Here is a 22349-nt window from a genome sequence, read left to right as displayed (position 1 = left end):
AGGAAAGCTCTCTGAAACACAGAAGAATTAATTTCCTTGAAATAATTTAAGTAGAATGTAAATACTCGTAAACTTACGGTACATGGCAGTAGCCATGGCCCCGTCTTGCCCTGCAAAAACATCATTACATTAAATTATAATAAGTTCCAGTTCATAGCATTTGTCAACAATTATCTGATCAAATTGCGCAGAATTGTTATGTCTTGAAATACAACTGTCGCTTCTATGGTTACCTTTTTTGTGGTCTAACGGCCCAAATTTTGTCTATACCTAAAGTCGTTTCGTTAGAGCATATCTGTACTCAATGTTCTTTCTTGCTGATATTTAAACACAGACCACAACCTTGGTTCGTCATTAGTGGTCAGTACAGACCCCCAAAGTAGACATAAACGACCTTTTCTGCAAGTGGAATTCACACGCAATGTTAGTACAAAATTCTGTGTAAAACACATATGATAGCTAAATTGGCTTGGATTGAAATATTTTGAGGGGGTGAAGTCAGACTTGTCCACGAACGAGTTTTGGTGAAAACACTGACGTATTAGTGTAGGTGTAAGTGTTTTTCAACGGCAAATGTAATTAGATTTGACGATTTGAGTAATTAGATTTCGCGATTTGCTGAAATCAGAATTAATCGCCCTCAATTATATAAATTATTCTCAATTATGGGAGAAGGGATATATGTGCATTCAATTGTCCATTAAGCGTATACGTGGAATAGAAAAATTGTAGGAATTAAAGAACGTAAAATTGCTTCTTCATTCTTTGTAAAATATAAAATTAAAAAAAAGGAGAACTTGAATTTAGTGAAGGGGTCTGTTTTAATTAGTTATGTGCGTTCAAAACGATTTGTGCTCAGTTTGGAAGAGGAAGTTTTTGTGACTTTTGATATATATTTTTGCCTAAATGATTTTGTTAGGGAAAACAATTGAAATCTTCAAAAATACTTTCTCAAAGGGGGTGTATAGATCTTTTATTTTTCTTGCAAGATTCAGGATTTATATTATGGACTTTCTTTTTGAGACTACGATAGTATCTTGTCATAAGACTTTTAGGCAATTGAATAATCTGAAAACCAATCACAGGAAAAACTCCCAGTGAAGCGAAATCTTCGAAAGACTGGTCGAGATAATATGGTAAATTTTAACAAATCAACTGTTTTATACTGAAAGTTTAATTTTTGGTATTTCTCTCTTCTTTTTGCGGCCAACTTTCTGTAGTGTTGATTTTTTGTTTTACAAACTAAAATAACAAAGTAACAGGCCCAAGCCTAGCAGAAAACATTTTAAATCAACAACCTAATGAAAAATTGGTTAACCGTGATGCCTTCTTAAAATCATGCCGATTCATTTCGGATTCGTAATGGTCAAGCAAAATTGAAATGAATATGGCTTTCTTGGAATCTTAGCTAAATTAACAGGAATCTTAAGCAAAATCATACTATAGAAGCTTGAAACAAAGTTAGCAAGTTAGCAGGAACAATAATTTTGTAAGAAAAACAGTTTTTTTGTGCACCCGAGGAGACAAAAGTAAGATTTGCCTATCTTGACAGCCATACTACGTCATATATAGACGTTTTATGCTCACTCAATGACATTGTAGTTTGTGTAGCATTGGCGGGCTGTTCAAAAAATATTAAAAAATCTTGATTGATAAAAGGACTGTTTTATTTTTTTTATTATGTGAAAAGATAAGTGTATACCGATTTTCTAAAATAGCTAAAATTTTAATTCTTTATCCATCACAACAAAATTCTTATTACACAAATATTTTTGAGAAATATTGTTTTTAGGAACGGTTTTTTTGTTCCATTGGTAACACAATAAGATTCTTGACTTAAGTTAATGGAAATTCTAAATTGGAAGAAATTGGAAATATGAATCAAAGTAATCATTTGGAGGTTAAAACTGGTTCCTTTTTTTTCTAATCAGAATTATCTGTGCTTCTTATTATTCTTGCAAAAAAAACAAATTTGCAGTATTTAAAATTCACATGTTGCAACCTTGAAGAAACTTATATTTTCGAAGATTTGAAAATAGTGGAGATAAAACAACTAAAACATATACTGATGTGACTGAAGTGTTACAACTGTGTAGCCAACCTATCTTCATTCAACCATTGGATATAGAACTGATTTCAGGCAGCTGATTTCGAATTGTTGTAATTGCGTTGTCGCGATAGTGCTTAGCAAAGGTGCTTATGCGCAGAAACAAAAAAACAATATAACAAAAAAAGTTTTTTTTTCATAATTAAAAACAAGATAGGTTGATGAAATCGAAAAAAATATACCAATATAATTTTATATCAACTGGTAATTTAAACTAAGAATTTATTTTTAATTGAATTTTTAAGTTTTTTTAGGTCTTCCAATGATCCTAGAGGTTAGAATCTTCTATTTGAAATTTTGTTTAGAGTGTTTGCTTTAGCATATGCAGTGGCAAAAAATCATAGCTTAAAACAGTTCCCCAATTTAAAAAACAGATTCATGAAATAATTTGGCTCCAATGAAAGTATTTTTGCTTCCATTTAAATAGGTACCTCTCGACCATGCATGTTTTTACTCAATATTTATCCTCCCCCCAAGCATTTTGTGGGTTTTAAGCTGAAGCCTGGAATAGGGTTTCTTCTGCTTCTCGATATCTGATTTTAAAGCAAGATCTTAACTACAAATATTTTGAATATCGAAAGTAATGGAAAATAATGCCTGGTACATTTTGTGTGCAACCTTAAATTCGAAAGTATTAAACTCACAGTTTCTGATGTCAATTGTAACAGATGAGTTGTCTGGATAAATGTCTCCTCTTTTGGGCCAAATAGTCACATTGTAGTTCTGGCATAGATCCAGATCGTACACAATTACACTCAACACTGAAAAAAAACAAAATAATTGATTAATTATTAGCCCACAAAACAGCAATTTTATATAATAAAGAACATTTCAATATTCTGATAGCAATAATTTCTCTTTATAAAAAGGCATTATATCTTTTAACTAAAAAAGAATAATCTGCATATTTATAGCAACAACTTGTTCGCAAAAACAGCAAAAAACAGGCAAACTGATCAATTTTATAACTTTAACGATGTAAGTCAATTTTTTTGTCTCATTTTTTTTACAAGTTGATCCATAGTTTTTCAAATGCTAAACAAGCTCGTTCGAGTCAGCGTGCAATATCAAGTTTTAAATGGTTAACTATAACACCATAGAGAACAACATGAATGACAAAAGACCTTGATCATATCTGAAAGCAGAGTAAAATGCGAAAAGAGTCGTCTCATCCTTCTTGATTTGGTTTTAACATCTGAAACGAATTTTCCCCGAATTTTCCGTTGCTATATTTTGATTGTGCTTTTTGGAAATCAATTCCTTGCTAGTCAATTTGATCGCAACCCGGGCCGAGGATTTTCCCCAAAAATAACGGGGAAAAGAGTGTAAGAGTGTAAACATAATATTTTTACACCGTTAGTGCTACCCTTAATTAGGGTGGAATTCCATTTTAAAGTGTAATTTTACTGGTCTAAAAAGAGTGGAGTAAAGAGTGTAAAGAGTGGAGTAAAGAGTGTAAAGAGTGTTAAAAAAGTGTAATTTCCTCAAAATTACACTCTTACACGCTTTTCCCCGTTATTTAACAGTGGAAATTGCTTTACACCCTTATTCTCGCTTAATAACGGTGGAATACGGGTGAACACCTCGGCCCGGGAAAGAAATCAGTATCAATGATATCACATCAAAACTTTGACTCTTTTTCTTGGCAATGGGATGATTGCCCTTTTTCGTTTAATCTCATTGATTAATGCAATGGCAGATAAAGGACCTCTTTTCGAAACCAAAGACTACTGGTGTATTATAGAAAGGACTACTGGTGAATGAAAAGCTTAAAAAAAGTTAAGAGGACAATCAAAAGGAAGCTTTGCATTGAGCAACATGTTTTTCGGAAAAAGCATACAACAGTAACCAAATTGTTACTATATTGTGATGACTGATATCAAGCTTAACATGAGCATTCATCACCAAAAATAGTTAAATTTGGTATTGCTTAAGCCTTTGATACGCTTAATTTTTCATAGTTCTTCGAAAGCTCGCTCGTTTTGCGTTTGATGAAAAGTTTTTGAATTTTTTTTTTTGCTTCAAATGTGGCCAATCAACAGCTGAGAGTAAAAATTGCAGACAGTTACTTGACTCTCTTACAAAATGTCAAACTGGAGTCCTCAGGGAAATATATTTGCTTTGTTTTTATTCTCCGTATACAAAATTGACCTACCTGATCAACCTATAACTGAAACTTTCAGTTATGATGATGATACGAAAATATTAGCACAGATTTCAGAACAACTTCAGTTTAATGTAATTAGAGCCATCGAATGGTCTGGCTCAAATAAACTAAACTTCAATTTTGATAAATTCAGCATATTCGAGTTCTAATACAACAATACATAGGTTTCGTCCGCAAAATTATTTGCAATAAGCATTGCTTTCAAAAACGAAAGACAAATAAAAGACTGGTTTATTTTTTTACATTCAGCATGAATTGTAATTGTCACTTTGATGTGACTATAACGAAAAATTTTCAGAAAACGAAAAGTATAAGATGAGTAAAACCCCGTACCACAAAAGAAACTGTAAATGCACATTGTTGAAAACAAATACAAATTTTCTTGGCGAACTTTTACGCGTCAAATGTCTGAAACGATGAACCTCAGTATCTTCGTAGCATAGAATGACTGCAAAGGTAATGTTAGAACTTGCGGTTCAATTTTGTGCTACAAAGATTACGTTGAGAGCCTCATCCGCAATCGTCTGTTGTCAGTCAGGTATTTTCTGTTTCCTGACGACCTAATTATGCTTAACAAGATTGTACTGGGCTTAACTTCTATGATTGCCTCAGAACAGTGGTCAAAAATTTTTGGTTGTGCTAAGACCAGATCAAAAAAAATTGTTCGTATTGATGCCAAAAAAACTTTTTCGGATGTTTTGAAGATAATTACTCTAACTGAGTAGCCCAATTCAATATTTTTGTGTCTCAACTAAGCAGTCTTTCGAACTAGTCACCACCTAAAATCCATGTCATTTTCAAAAATAAGTGAAAAAATTTTTGGATGGGGAAGCAGTGACGATATTCAAATATAGAAAGGTTAGCCTTCAGGATTGAAAGCTTTTGAGAAACTTTTTAAAAAAAAGTTGATTTCCCTAATCTAAGGACTTCCAAGATGATTGTAACTATGTTTGGTTGAATTCATCGTAATTTAAATTATCAATTTTTTTGATATTTTTGTTATTATTATTATTAATTTTTTTACTATTATTATTACTATTATTTCTATTATTTTTATTATTATTATTATTATTATTATTATTATTATTATTATTATTATCATTTATTATTATTATTTTTATTATTATTCTTATTATTGTTATTACTATTAATACAGTAATAATAGTTATAATAATAATAATCTTAATAATAATAATAAAAATAATAGTAATAATAATAATAATAATAATAATAATAATAATAATAATAATAATTTTAATAATATTTATTATTATTATTAATATTTTTATTATTATCATTATTATTAATGTTAGCATAATTTTAATGTTATTATTATTATTGTTACTATCTTTAATATTTTTTATAAATATTATTTCTATTATTATATTTCTCACTTATTTTCTATTATTATTATTATTATTATTATTATTATTATTATTATTATTATTATTATTATGATTATTATTATTATTATTATTATTATTATTATTATTATTATTATTTTTATTATTATTATTATTATTATTATTATTATTATTATTACTATTATTATTATTCTTCTTATTGTTGTTATTACTATTATTGTTAATATTATTATTATTAATATTATTATTTTTATTATTATTATTGTTATTATTATAGTTATTATTATTCCCGGACCCTAGTGTCATAATAAAACAGTTCCGATTCATCATATTCCAATAGTAAAACAATAAATCAGTACTGAATCAGAGTATCCTAAGGATACTTCACCTCTCAATATGTAAAGACAAAACTCAGGATCAATTTTTTCATGATTTTATGATGAATTTCTTCTGAACATGCTGTGTTGATTGTTTTTCTGATCAGAATGAAATCATAGTAAAAATGAAATTTTCGAAAATTGGAAAAACTTACAAACGTGTCTCACGATATGCACACAAAAACCTTAGAGACAGTCGAAAAACTAACAAACGTGTCTCACGATATGCACATAAAACCACCGAGACTGTCGACAGCATTGATAGATCCAGTGATCATGATAGCAATACAATGTTTGCATTTGAATTGTAATTAATTTGGACAATTTGTCAGTGTGATCTGATTGTTAATTCAATCTTCTCTTCTCTCTTCTCTCTGATATTCACATAAACTTTTCGTCTATGTTTCGTTTCTTAGTTACGTCTCTCCTGAATTATTGAATGGTAAAAACCGTCATTTAGCGTCTATTATCACGCCATTCTTTTACAAAGTTTAGAGACCGATAGTTTGGAGGTTCAAATCGATTTGTTTCTGAATATTTATTCTGAGCTTAATTAATCAAACAATTTCTGTTTATCTACAATTAAGTTTGACAATCCTAAGATTTACAAAATAATTTGTTGATATGTTTGTGGAGGTGATATGTATTTATACTAACCCACGGGGAGGTGATATGTATTCCGTACTAACCCACCGGGAGGTGATATGTATTCTCGTATATAGACGAGCATGTTGAGTTGAAAAAATAAATTACATAAATTTCAGATCAGTTGTTTAACAATCTCTTGAAATGGCATCTAGACAGATTCAAGCTGCTTCGTCTTCTTCACGTATTGTACAAACTGAAAGAAACCCAAGACAAGTAGTCGCGGGAGATGGTGTACCAATCTCAATCGAGAGAACTGCTTTTAGCCAACAAACCACGGATGCATACAAACCCATCGAACAGGCACCTACTGTTTCTACTGTTTTGGGGATTGAAAATGTTAGTGTTGTATCAGATAGATTTAACTGCATTCAATTACTGACGTGTTTTGCTTTCGCTTGCGTGATTTTGGGGGTCTTTACCATCATAGCCGTACTCATTATTTTCGTGTGGGGTTCCGGGGGAGGGGGGCTTCAATGAGAAAGACCTAAAGCTCTAGCAGCAGTCACATCAACTATCTACTCTTTACGATTTGATTTGGATTAGCATCAAATTAAAGCTGACCAGTCGTACCAGTTGTAGTATTCTTTCCAATTAAATAATGATATATGCATATAAGAATTTGTCCCACGGGGTCTATCTCATAATAGCCCCTCTCTCTCAACTTAGCTGGCCTTTAACGTAGAGAGCCCTCCTCATTAAGTCAAGGTAATCAAAATTCATTTGATTGCTAGATGTCATAGTATTAAGATTAATAGCCTGAAGTTTAGAGTCTGAACTAAGTATAATTGATAGCCACCCTCACCTTCTCCGTCGGCTATCTTAGTGGGCCTATTTTTTACAAACCAAATAAATTGGATTCCTTTATTGCTCTGTCTTTTCACAATCCAAAGAATGTGGATTGTATCTTGCTGCATATTTGTATAATGAATGTTACCACAGGGTTGTTATCGCCACCGGGAGGTTATCAAACTCCGAGGCTAAGCCGCAATGTTATGATAACTTCGAGAGCAATAACAACCATGTGGTAAATTTTTTTCAACACCTGTTGCAATCATTTCAAAATTGAACAGTTTTATTGGTTTTATTTTTCTGAACATCCTTTTGCATTTTTTGTGAACAATTACACTTTCAAATGTAATTTATATTTCTTCAGATCTGTTCTTCTTTCTGTCCTCATGCCCCACCGGTGCTGGGACAATAGACCGAAACACAACATATCGAAAACCAAAATTGGGACAATAGATCGAAAATTAAATTATTCAAGTTGCGTATTGGCCAATCAGTTTTGAGCGCTCATTTATTATACAGCATATAACATGTTCTGTTGTGATATTTAGTTCGGTTGTGATAGCTTAATGACTTTGAACCACGCATCTGAAAAAGTGCGGTTGGGGGGTCAGATTTTTACAAGATCGTCTTCGAAATGGTGCTTGAATTTTGCAAATCGACATTTTTTGTTTTTTTGCTTGATATTTTTTCTCCTCGCCATTGCTTACCGTTTTGTTTGTGAAGACAAAAATCTATACTAAGTTACTGACTTTGAACTACGCAACTGAAAAAGTGCGGCTGGGCCGTCAGATTTTTACAAGATCGGCTTCAAAATGGTGCTTGAATTTTGCAAATAGACATTTTTTGATATTTGCTTGATGTAATTGTTTCGCCTTGTCATTGCTTATCGTTTTGTTTGTGAAGACAAAAATCTATGCTAGGTCACTGAATTTGTCTCAGGCTACTGAAAAAGTGCGGTTGGAGGCTAAAATTTTTACAAGATCGTCTTCAAAATGGTGCTTGAATTTTGCAAATCGACAATTTCTTTCGTTTTTATAGCTTGATATATTTTTTCTCCTTGTCATTGCTTATCGTTTTTGTTTGTGAAGACAAAAATCTATGCTAGGCTCCTGACCCTAACCCAGGAAACTGAAAAAGTGCGGTTGGGGGGTCAAATTTTTACAACATGGTCTTCAAAATGGTGCTTGAATTCTGAAAATCGACTTTTTTTTTTTTCGTTTTTATAGCTTGATATATTTCTTCTTCTTGCCATTGCTTACCGTTTTGTTTGTGAAGACAAAAATCTATGCTAAGTTACTGACTTTGAACTACGCAACTGAAAAAGTGCGGTTGGGGGTCAGATTTTTACAAGATCGTCTTCAAAATGGTGCTTGAATTTTGCAAATCGACATTTTTTGATTTTGCTTGATGTATTTGTTTCGCCTTGTCATTGCTTATCCTTTTGTTTGTGAAGACAAAAATCTATGCTAGGTTAATGAATTTGTCTCATGCTACTGAAAAAGTGCGGTTGGGGGGTCAAATTTTTACAAAATTGTCTTCAAAAGGGTGCTTGAATTTTGCAAATCGACAATTTCTTTCGTTTACGTAGCTGGATATGTTTTTCTCAATGTCGTTCATTATCACTATGTTTGTCAAGACAAAAATCTATGCTAAGTTACTGACTGGGATTCAGGCTTCTGGAAAAGTGTGGTTGGGGGGGTCAAATTTTTACAACATGGTCTTCAAAATGATGCTTGAATTCTGAAAATCGACTTTTTTTCGTTTTTATAACTTGATATATTTTTTCTCCTTGTCATTGCTTATCTTTTTGTTTGTGAAAACAAAAATCTATGCTAAGTTACTGACTTTAACCCAGGCAACTGAAAAAGTGCGGTTGGGGGTCAGATTTTTACAAGATCGTCTTCGAAATGGTGCTTGAATTTTGCAAATCGACATTTTTTGTATTTCTGCTTGATATTTTTTCTCCTTGCCATTGCTTACCGTTTTGTTTGTGAAGACAAAAATCTATGCTAAGGGACTGACTTTGAACTACGCAACTGAAAAAGTGCGGTTGGGGGGGGGTCAGATTTTTACAAGATCGTCTTCAAAATGTGCTTGAATTTTGCAAATAGACATTTTTTGATATTTGCTTGATGTATTTGTTTCGCCTTGTCATTGCTTATCGTTTTGTTTGTGAAGACAAAAATCTATGCTAGGTCACTGAATTTGTCTCAGGCTACTGAAAAAGTGCGGTTGGAGGCTCAAATTTTTACAAGATCGTCTTCAAAATGGTGCTTGAATTTTGCAAATCGACAATTTCTTTCGTTTTCATAGCTGGATATGTTTTTCTCAATGTCGTTCCTTATCACTATGTTTGTGAAGACAAAAATCTATGCTAAGTTACTGACTTGGATTCAGGCTACTGGAAAAGTGCGGTTGGGAGGGTCAAATTTTTACAACATGGTCTTCAAAATGATGCTTGAATTCTGAAAATCGACTTTTTTTCGTTTTTATAACTTGAAATATTTTTTCTGCTTGTCATTGCTTATCTTTTTGTTTGTGAAAACAAAAATCTATGCTATGTTACTGACTTTAACTGAGGCTACTGAAAAAGTGCGGTTGGGGGGGGGGTCAAATTTTTACAAGATCGTCTTCAAAATAGGTCTTGAATTTTGCAAATCGACAATTTCTTTCGTTTTCATAGCTGGATATGTTTTTTCTCAATGTCGTTCCTTATCACTATGTTTGTGAAGACAAAATCTATGCTAAGTTACTGACTTGGATTCAGGCTAATTGAAAAGTGCGGTTGGGGGGGGGGGTCAAATTTTCACGACATGGTCTTCAAAATGGTGCTTGAATTTTGAAAATCGACTTTTTTTTGTTTTTATAGCTTGATAAATTTTTTTCTCCTTGTAATTGCTTATCGTTTTGTTTGTGAAGACAAAAATCTAAGCCTTGTTACTGACTTTGACTCAGTCTACTGAAAAAGTGCGGTTGGGTGGTCAAAATTTCAAAAGATGATGTTCAAAACGGTGCTTGATTTTTGCAAATACGCATTTTATAGCTTGATAAATATTTGTTCTCCTTGTAATTGCTTATTCCAATGTTTGCGAAGAACTAAATTGTGCTTAATTGCTGACCCCGACTCAGGCTATTGAAAACAACCGGTTTGGGTGGTCGAAATTTTACTAAATCAACTTGAAAAAGCGCTGTTGATATTTAAATCGCATTGTGATATCATATCTCACCATTCTGCTTTATCTCATCAACATCAGCAATTAAATTATTCAACTTTTTTAACTTTTAAGTAACCCAATTCAGGTCCCGCTGTTAATTATCAGCGTAGTTAGTTAATAATAATAATCGTTGGAGTTAGCATAGAATACATTTTGGCACCCCTCAAGTTAGCATAGAATACATTTTGACACCCCTCAGGTTAGCATAGAAAACATTTTGACACCCCTCAAGTAAGCATAGAATACATTTTGACACCCCTCAGGTAAGCATAGAATACATTTTGACACCCCTCAGGTAAGCATAGAATACTTTTGACACCCTGCAGGTAAGCATAGAATACCTTTTAACACGATGCAGGTAAGCACAGTTTGAGCAAGAGGAGCACAGAATTGAGCATGTATTCATTTCAAATGAAATTACATGCGATGCACTAAATTACATGCACTAAATTACAGCAGAAAGATGAGAGAAAGATTATTATTATTATTATTATTATTATTATTATTATTATTATTATTATTATTATTATTATTATTATTATTATTATTATTATTATTATTATTATTATTATTATTATTATTATTATTATTATTATTATTATTATTATTATTATTATTATTATTATTATTATTATTATTATTATTATTATTATTATTATTATTATTATTATTATTATTATTATTATTATTATTATTATTATTATTATTATTATTATTATTATTATTATTATTATTATTATTATTATTATTATTATTATTATTATTATTATTATTATTATTATTATTATTATTATTATTATTATTATTATTATTATTATTATTATTATTATTATTATTATTATTATTATTATTATTATTATTATTATTATTATTATTATTATTATTATTATTATTATTATTATTATTATTATTATTATTATTATTATTATTATTATTATTATTATTATTATTATTATTATTATTATTATTATTATTATTATTATTATTATTATTATTATTATTATTATTATTATTATTATTATTATTATTATTATTATTATTATTATTATTATTATTATTATTATTATTATTATTATTATTATTATTATTATTATTATTATTATTATTATTATTATTATTATTATTATTATTATTATTATTATTATTATTATTATTATTATTATTACTATTATTTTCATTATTATTGTTATTATCATTATTTTGCTCCATTTGCGAATACTTTTAAAGACAATAAATTGTTTCTTGATGCACAGGCAGGAATATGATGAAATTAGAATTGAAACAGGGCGCAAAAACTGGAGTTGATCTGAAGTTGTTTGTTCACACTGGTAATTGTTACTTGTTTTAATTAAAGCTGAGCAATTTTTTAACACACTGCCTATGAAGCTGCTAATTGCTGTAGAGTCCTTTGATCGGCCTAAGCCATAGACGGCTCCAAGCAAAGGAATTCAATGATTCAACAGTGACTTCGAAAAGGAATTAGATCCGGGTGTGTTGGCAACATAACATCGGCTTATAAAAAAGAAAAAAATACTTCATTTTCTCGTTCAATTTAATTTTGTTTGACTTTTTTCAACAGATTGTTAGATTTAAATGTTGAATAATATTAACGCAAATAGCAGATTTATTAATCAAATATGCTTTTTTCCCTGGTGGATTTCTTTTGAACTTTAAAAATTAGCATTACTTTTCTAATACTTTCATTCAGATTGGGCAGAACGTTTATCCTGTCCGAAGGTGTGATTTCAATCAGAAATTTGAGTTATTTGACAAAATAGATGCTTATTGTATGACCGGAAATCTCGTATAGGCTTCCCGTAGGTCAAATGGCAAACCTATAAGAAACATCTGGTCGGATGGTAAGCTTCTAAGAAATTGTAAGTTGTTTGTTGAATAAAGATTGGTGGCGGAAAAAATTGCAGCTGAATCAGTCCAGAGACATTCTGATTTTTAGGATGGCCACTACTCTGTTCATGTCACAATTTACAATTGCCATTTTGTTTTTTGAGTAAAATTCGCTTCATGAGAAAAATATGTTCAGCTTAACTCTCGCCAACAGATTTTGCTTTATATGCGATTCGAACTTCCGTGTCGGTACTTGTAATATTTAATTTGCGTAACAAGTCGTAACCACTGAGCTAAATGGATTTTTTGTTAATTGCGTAAAAACAGGGTTAATTATAAATAGTGTGTATACTACTATAGTAATTACCAGTTATAAACTACAAAAGTAGCTTGGGCGAACGCTAGGACATCTATATAATCATAATGAAGAAAAATGCACATAAAGAACTTTATAAAATTTTAAAACTTAAAAATTTTCTGGAGATGCAATTTTTCAGAACTGAGTTGAGTTTTTACTCTTGAAATGCGCTAAAAAACTCAAGTTCGGGTAAAAACTTAAAAGTCTTTGGCAAGATAAACATGTAAGGCGATGCATGTTTTTACAGGTTTACCATGTGTACTCCTTCTATGTATATGAACAGAAAAATATTAAATACAAAGACAAAACATTTATTCGGTCACATAATTTTGCTATATTTTTTTTCCCATTTGAAAAGTGATAAATCAGCTGAAATGTGATAAAAAAGTGTCGTAATCTAAAATACGTAATGATTAGTATAATATAACTTATGACGCAGTTTGACTATTAATATCACATCGGGTGTTTTTACAATTTGATCCTCGAAAGTGAAACACGACGACAAATAATACAACTACAACAAGAAACAATTTCCAGTTGTAAGATTTTGAATAATCTCTTACCTTCTCTGTCGGCCGATGTCCTTGTGAACAAAATGTCATTCACAAACACTTCATAGCTATCTTCGTCTGAGGCATTCACGAAAGAAGGATCAGCAATCCATTGTACTCTACACACTGATGACGTCACGCATGTGGAGGTCACGCCCGTTGGGGTAGCCGAGAGAGAGACTACCGATGAAACGAACAGGAGTGAAGGTCACAAAAGAATTTAACCAGTGTGAACATAATTTAGATCTTTATCATTTCAGAACCCCCCCCCCCAAAAAAAAAAAAAATTAAAACCCTCAATATACTAGATTTACTTTCGGTAATTGCGGGTCTTAAGACAGGCGAGACTCAATTTTTGACAGAGCTCGGGATGTCATAGCAAGTTTTTTTACAGATACTTTTTAAAATTTCTTATACATAAGCATGTCTGGATGAAATTGTGGTAGGCTAAGCCAGATTTATAGAAAGATGGAGTAGCAAAGTTTTATTTTAGTTAGTAGGACCCCTTACCTACGTTTCAGCGGCAATCAGTACTGATTCAGAACAATTTCAGAGACTTTTCAAGTTTTAGTAATGATTCAGAAAGATTTCAGAACCAACTGTGAAGTGATTTATGAATTTCTCTGAATCAGAGCAAAATTCAGAGAAAATATTCTGTATTCTTCTTAATCAGAAGATAATTCAGAATTAATCACTGAATTAGCCCCGAATCAGACAAATTCAGTGTAAAATGTGACCTGAATTAGACTCTGGCTCAGTACTGAAATTGCCTTAGAATTAGGCACGTGACTACCTAGTTTTGCGTCAGCTGTCGTTGAACCCATCGGGGAAACAGAAGTGGATTGACCCGCTGGTGGATGGGTTGTTGGGTAGAAGGGTGCTACACCCATAGTTGGATTCATGGGGTTATAAGGTCCAAAAGTAGATGGGTACACCGGTATATGGGCCGGCGCTTGAGTGCTTTGGTGTTGGTTGACCGGCCAACCAAATGCAGTAGTTGGTGAAAAAAATGCAGCTGGTATCGTGACATTGACATGTGATGAAACTTCCCCCTGGTAGCAATTTACTCTCCAGTTGACTAAAACAGGCCCAGACTCAGCAGTGCCAGACTCAAGCGGCTTTTCATAAAAATGCTTTATCAATCATTGGCGGGCGGGCGGGCGGGGGGGGGGGGCGAACGCGTATTAAATCAGTATGATATCAAGACTTCGGTTTAGACTGACAAGAGTCTAAACATTTACGTCATCATAGTTCCGAATCAGTAATAATATCAGACTTGTAATAACCTTATAACAGCTTCCCCTGTACCCGTTATTGACTTGGAATTGAGTCCTGCTGGGTCAATTCATTTTTTCTCTGGGAAGCTGTAACATTTTAATTGCAAATTTGTTTATTACTGGGTAATATACATTCGTCCCAGGTAGAGGAAAAATCGGAAAAATATGTAAGATAAGAGGTGAAGTTTTTTTCACCACAAAGTTTGTACATAATTTTGCGGTGAAATGCGGTGAATGCGGTGAAATTATGTAAGTTCACCACTTAGTTAAGCGGTGAAATTATGCAATTTCACCGCTACCAGGTGATGAAGGTTTTTTTCTTCGCATTCAACGCCTGATTTATGTAATTTCACCGCATTCACCGCTTATCTTGCAGAGTTTTGCGTTGAGTGGCGGTGACACCCCAACCCGGGGCTCATATGATTGACTGTTTCTTTCTCGACTAACATGTTTAGTCTATATTTTGTCGTTTCCACAAAATAAGGAAATTGTACTGAATTTTTACTAATTATAATTGACTATAAGACAAGTTGACTTACCAGTAGATATATTACCACCAATCGAGAAGCTAACAGTGAAGTATAGCCCAGGATCTGCTGCTATGTTACTGACGACGACAGAAAATTCGGGTGACTCCACTTTCTGGACAGATAATTGGGTTCCGTTTATGTTGTTTAGCTCAACAGTAAGAATTTCGTAATCGAAGTGCGTGTAAGAGAGGGAGCTGGTGGAAATATTTACAGCCGAGGAGTTGATTTTGTTTAGTTGGAAATCAGGTGAAGGTGGGGCTGAAAAAACATAGCAGGACAAATCCTCATTTACAATTCAGATTATTATTGACTAACCAAAAAAAAACTAGACCTAGATGTCACTAGGATTCGATTTGTCTTTGAAGATCATGAAAACATCTGATGAGATCGTAAAAAAGGCAGCGCCCGAGTACAATTCAAACTGGCATCTGTTGTCAAAACTTAGCAACTTTACAGAATTTTGAAGTACCATTTTCAAGTGTTTCAATTGGTATTCGTCTAACTTGTACAAAACTTTTAAGAGTTTCTGCCTAATGGCCAAAAAAATCCGTTCATCTAATCGAGGTTCTTATATTCCTTCACCCATCAAACAGATAATAGTATTCCAAACTCGTAAACAAAAGTTTTGATTTGATTATCAATTGTTAACAAACTATATATGTTTTTGCATAGACTTTAAATTCATTTCATGAAATTCAAAAACTTCATTGCTATCTGAAAATTTAACTAACCAAATTCGGATGGTGAAAGACATAACTGTTGATGATTTGTTGACGAAACAACAAAAAAAAGCAAATTTGCTAGGTTTATTAGGACATTAGGACATTAGGCAAAAACTCTTAAAATTTTGTACAAGTTAGACGAATACCAATTGAAACACCTGAAAATGGTACTTCGAAATTCTGTAAAGTTGCGAAGTTTTGACAACAGATGCCAATTTGAATTGTACTCGGATAGCACAATTCAATGCCAATTCAAAGTACAATTCAAATTGGCATCTGTTGTAAAAACGTGGCCACTTTACAGAATTTTGAAGTACCATTTTTAGGAGTTTCAAATGGTATTCGTCTAACATGTACAAAACTTTAAGAGTTTTTGCCTAATGGCCTAATGGTGTTGCGTAAATAAACGTAGCAAATTTGCTTTTAATGTTCGTTCGTCAACAAATCATCAAAAGTTTTGTCTTTCACCATCGGAATTCAAATTGACATCTGTTGTCAAAACTTAGCAACTTTACAGAATTTTGAAGTACCATTTTCAAGTATTTCAATTGGTATTCGTCTAACTTGTACAAAACTTTTAAGAGTTTCTGCTTAATGGCCATAAAAATCCGTTCATCTAATCGAGGTTCTTATATTCCTTCACCCATCAAACAAATATTAGTATTCCAAACTCGTGAATTTTGACGTTAGTATTCAAACTCTCAAATTTTTGATTTGATTATCAAGCGTTAACAAACTTTATATGTTTTCGCATAGATTTTAAATTCATTTCATGAAAATCAAAAACTTCATTGCTATCTGAAAATTTAACTAACCAAATTCGGATGGTGAAAGACATAACTGTTGATGATTTGTTGACGAACAAACAAAAAAAAGCAAATTTGCTAGGTTTATTAGGACATTAGGACATTAGGCAAAAACTCTCAAAATTTTGTACAAGTTAGACGAATACCAATTGAAACACCTGAAAAAGGTACTTCGAAATTCTGTAAAGTTGCCAAGTTTTGACAACAGATGCCAATTTGAATTGTACTCGGATGGCACAATTCAATGCCAATTCAAAGTACAATTCAAATTGGCATTTGTTGTAAAAACGTGGCCACTTTACAGAATTTTGAAGTACAATTTTTAAGAGTTTCAAATGGTATTCGTCTAACATGTACAAAACTTTAAGAGTTTTTGCCTAATGGCCTAATGGTGTTGCGTAAATAAACGTAGCAAATTTGCTTTTAATGTTCGTTCGTCAACAAATCATCAAAAGTTTTGTCTTTCACCATCGGAATTCAAATTGGCATCTGAGTACAATTCAAATTGACATCTGTTGTCAAAACTTGGCAACTTTACAGATTTTTGAAGTACCATTTTGAAATGTTTCAATTGGTATTTGTCTAACTTGTACAAAACTTTCAAGAGTTTTTAGTAGTGGATAAAACAAGGGATTCAACCACCAGTAAAATTTGTCCCTTTCTCCTAACGCTAATCGCGCATGTCGAATCGGGCCAAATTTTACTGTTTGTTGAATCCCTTGTTTTATCCACTACTATATATTAGATCTAAATTCAATAAAAAAAATTAATTAAAAACAAAAATAAAAACAAAAAATCAAAAAATCAAAGCAAAATTTCCATTTCACTTTTTAAGAGTGATTCACCCTTATTCGGAGTGATCCCCAGTAGAAAAGATCGCTCTTTTTCGCTCTTAAAGAGTGAATCCCTCTTTTTTGATATTTTTTTTATTTTTTTATGCTTTTTATTTCAAATTATCTACACTTTTCAATAAATTTATATTTTCTTTTATTTTTTCTATATTTATTCCATTATTAATAAGAAATGATACAAAATTATAGTATTTAGATGAACAACTATCAGTGAAACTGCTTCGCAGATCCTCTGTTTGGTTAATAACTAAAGGACTTACAGCTCTAGAACTTTGCCAACTAGGATTAATTGTTTCATCCGCGAAGCGGTTACACCGATTAGTTATATTTCTACTAAATCCTCTAGTCAATTCTATATCTGGATGTTGTTTCCTTACATGAGCCCGTATCCCATCATATCTCACAACAGAAGTACAATATGGACAATTAACTTTAGCTGAAGTACAACTTCTACATGTATACTTACCCTCATCAAAATTATTTAGTGGTTTTATATAATTACACTTATTACAACATCTAGTTAATACTTCTGAGCCCTGGTTAAGGTTAGGGTTAGGGATAGGGTTAGGGTTAAGGTTGGGGATAAGGTTAGGGTTAGGGTTGGGGTTAGGATCTGAGTTAGAGTTATAGTCATAGATAGAACCAGAACCAGAACTAGAGCTAGAACTGGGGTTAGAACCAGAACCAGAACTTGAACTAGAACTACAACTAGGGTTAGAACTAGAGTTAGAATTAGGGTTAGAACTAGAACTAGGGTTAGAACTAGAATTAGAATTAGAACTAGGGTTAGAACTAGAATTAGAACTAGAACTATATTCATTTTTTAAAGAACAACCCCATGGGGAAAAATCATTAGCACAAATACCACTTAATATTATATTAGCACACATACATTTATCAGTTTTATCTTTATGAAATGATTCATAATGATGTTTTAAAACAGCAATGTTTCCACATTTATAGTTACACTCTAAACATTGTAAAAGCATTTTTAATAGATAAAATTATCATTGAACGAGCTTTGCTCGTGGTTCTCCAACGAACTTTGTTCGTGGTTTACCAAACTGCTCAACGGAGTTGTTCTAATAGATAAAATTATCAGTGAACGAGCTTTGCTCGTGGTTCTCCAACGAACTTTGTTCGTGGTTTACCAAACTGCTCAACGGAGTTGTTTTGTAAATTCGCAGATAATATTAGCTATGCTGTAGAATCGGTGTACAAACTTTGTGGATCAGTGAAACTGCTTCACAGATAATATTTAGCCATGATTTCAATTAAATCTTTAGTATTATCTTTAGATGTGATAATCTCTGCTAAATATTTATTTCCTAAAGTATTGAGTGTATTAGTTTTACATCTCTTATCTAATATCAAATCAAGGTCTAATTCTTTTTTATCTTTAACAAAATTTATAATCTCTTCTCTAAATTCTTCATTATTTATATATAGTTTGTTTAAAAACTTCCCCCCCTTTCTATTCAAAATTCCCATCTCTTTATTGACCAAGTCACAGTTACACTGATCAATATACGAACAAAGTTCGTGGTTTACCAAACTGCTTCCCTGATAGGTCTTCGACCATGTTTCACTATCAGTATAACTTCTTCGTGTTTCACCCTCCAACTCTTCTCCATATCCAACATTAACTAATGTGTTTACTCTACTCAACATTGTGCTTGCCCCCATTGCTACAGTTCCAGCATTCCTTGATATTGAATTAGGATAAAAACAATTAAATATAAATAAACCTGTGCCTATGATTCCACCAATATTTGATAAAATTTTTCATACCCTTTCCCTTAATCGTCACTTTTGTTAAAACATCATTCTGAATTTTAATATTATTTAAAGTAAGAAGCTTATTAAAATAAAACTGATAATTATCATGATTAATAACATTTCTATCTGTTGCATTAATCATTATTGGTTTCATATATGCTATAAGTTTACTTATATCTTCTCTTTTTAATTATTATTTTGAACTAAGACCTTTTAAATCAAGGAAACCAACTCTTGAATCATATATCATTGTTCTATTACTACTACTAATAATAAAAGTATTTTCCTTTTTATTATATTTAATTATACCATAACGAAGTTCATCTGACATTCCATCTGTACAATTATAATAGTTACTATTTAATTCACTAATTATTTTATTGAAGTCATGTTCACATTTATATATCTCATTAAAGTTTTTAAATAGGTCAGGTCCATTATAAGTTGTTAAATAAATAGTATCACAACTCATTCTTGCTGTATTAATTATTTGAGCTGGTTTATGACACATTACAATCATTTGAATATTATAATGTCTTCCTTCAGTAAAATATTAACATACATCCTTATTTAACCTATCACCCATATCATCAAGTACTATTACACAATTTTGAAATTTATGCATATTGTTTTTTGTGATCATATTTATATCACATCTATTAAACCGAGTATAAAATTTATTAGACTCAGGATCTATCCAGTCTCTGTCATCCTTACAAACTATAACTATGAACCTTTGGTCTTGATCTTGAACTTGATCTTGATCTTGAACTTGATGTTGAACTTGATCTTGAACTTGATCTTAAACTTGATCTTGAACTTGATCTTGATCTTGAACTTGATGTTGAACTTGATCTTGAACTTGATCTTGAACTTGATCTTGAACTTGATCTTGAACTTGATCTTGATCTTGAACTTGATCCTGAACTTGATCTTGAACTTGATCATGGTCTAAGTATAACTTTAAGTATTGTCTAATAAAATATGTTTTACCCGTTCCAGTTCCACCATAAACAATAGTATGTAGTGGTGACTTTTCATTTTCAAATCCAACTAGACTCCTATTCATAAATCCACCAAAGCTTTCTTCCAGTTTTGTATATTTACTTGGTCTTGAATCATATATTATATAACAAAATCCAATAATAATAATAAAAATAAAAACTGCACTACCTGTTTCCATTTTTATATAATAAATATAGACTTGATTTAGATTTAGACTTAGACTTATAATTAGACTTAGATTTAACAAATTTATATATATAAAAATGCTCATCCTAACTTTTGAGGAATTCAATAATAAATTTAATATTGATAATAATGCTATGAGTGATAGAAGAATAAAAGATATAGGTAAAGATATAAGTCTTACACCAATTGAGATTGTAATGAGAGATCAAACTCCAGATAGTATCGGGGATCCTAACTTCAACATTATTGTAAACCTACATCCAACTGAAGGTACACATTGGGTTTTAGTTATAAGAAGAGAAAATCAGCGAAGCGGTTACACCGATGGTCCTGTCTATTACTTTGATAGTTTTGTTGTAGAAACTCCACCTTTATTTTTAGAAGAATATATTTATCTAGGCTCCAATGAAAGAATACAACAATATGATGAATCTTATTGTGGGGCTTATTGTTTATATATGATCTATCTTATTGATAGAGGATTTAGAATTAAAAGTGCTTTGAATATTCTAGTTAATCAATGTAAATATCCAGGAATATATAATGAGTGTTTTTGTTTGAATTGTAGTAGAGGTGATTTTAACAATAATGTTAATGTTAATGATAATGATAATGATCTACGAAGTAGCTTTGCTAATAATGTTAATGATAATGATAATGTTAATGTTAGTGATAATGATAATGATCTACGAAGTAGCTTTGCTAATAATGATAGTGATATTGTCATTGATAAAGATCTACGAAGTAGCTTTGCTAATAATGATAATGTTATTGATAATGATAATGATAATGATAATGATAATGATAATGATAATGATAATGATAATGATAATGATATTGTTAATGATAATGATCTACGAAGTAGCTTTGCTAATAACGATAATGATAATGATAATGATAGAGATAATTTTATATATCAGGGAACCTGCTTCGCAGATCTATTTGATGAAAAATATCAAAGGATTAAATCTAATAGGAATAGCAATAGTAATAGCATTACTAATAGTCCTACTAATAATATCCGTGAAGCGGTTTCACCGATATCTGTAAACATAAATGATGATCTATATTCATGGCTAAATGATGATGATATAGTTACTGAAGCCGCTTTCCCAGATAACTTTAGATGTACAATATCTGGTCCTAGTGAATGTGGTAAGACATTCTTATTAAAAAAACTAATTCTAGCTAGTATATACTTTGATAAGCTATACATCATTGGACCTATGGGTGATCAGTACCATGGTATAGAAAGAATAAATTCAAAAGCAGATGTTGAATTTATTAAAGATATAAAAGATTTACCATCTTCTGATAAACTACCCAAAGCCTTAGAGAAACTAATGATATTTGATAATGTTAGAGCCAAAGAACCAGTTATTAATGAATACTTTTGTAGAGGTAGACATAATAACTGTAATATGATATATCTTAATCAAAACCTGTTCTCTCTGGATAGGCAGTGTTAGAGAGAACTGTAGTCTATTTATTTTATTTGAACAGAGAGGTAAAGTCTTAGCATCGATATATCAAGATTTCTTTAATATTGTTGAACTTAGTTATAATGATTTTGCTAATATATGTAATAAGCTTTGGAAAGAGCCTTATAATTATATTGTCTTTGATATAACAAAAAATAAAAATATTAATGGTAAACTAAGAATTAATTGGGATCGGAGAGTTTTGTAGTTTAGTTTAAGTATCAGGGAACCTGCTTCGCAGGTAAGTCTAAGTCATCGCCATTAAAGTCTATAGGTCTTCCATGCTCATCT

General features: G+C 31.3%; 1 protein-coding gene across 1 annotated transcript in view; it reads right to left on the bottom strand.

Moving 5' to 3' along the window:
* Positions 1-22349, bottom strand: part of LOC142335564 (uncharacterized) — a 172451-nt gene that overhangs the window by 68737 nt on the left and 81365 nt on the right. Inside the window, exons 5-9 of the mRNA XM_075384102.1 lie at positions 15238-15486; positions 14215-14499; positions 13434-13601; positions 2752-2868; positions 78-110 (exon numbers count right to left, since the gene is read on the bottom strand). Of these exons, the coding sequence (XP_075240217.1) occupies positions 78-110; positions 2752-2868; positions 13434-13601; positions 14215-14499; positions 15238-15486 (852 nt within the window). The remainder of the gene's footprint in view (positions 1-77; positions 111-2751; positions 2869-13433; positions 13602-14214; positions 14500-15237; positions 15487-22349) is intronic.

Source organism: Convolutriloba macropyga, chromosome 2 (assembly GCF_964194025.1).
Source record: "Convolutriloba macropyga chromosome 2, txConMacr16.3, whole genome shotgun sequence".
NCBI lineage: Eukaryota > Metazoa > Xenacoelomorpha > Acoela > Convolutidae > Convolutriloba > Convolutriloba macropyga.
Note: the sequence above shows the minus strand (reverse complement) of the source record. Positions and strands in the feature narration are given on the sequence as shown.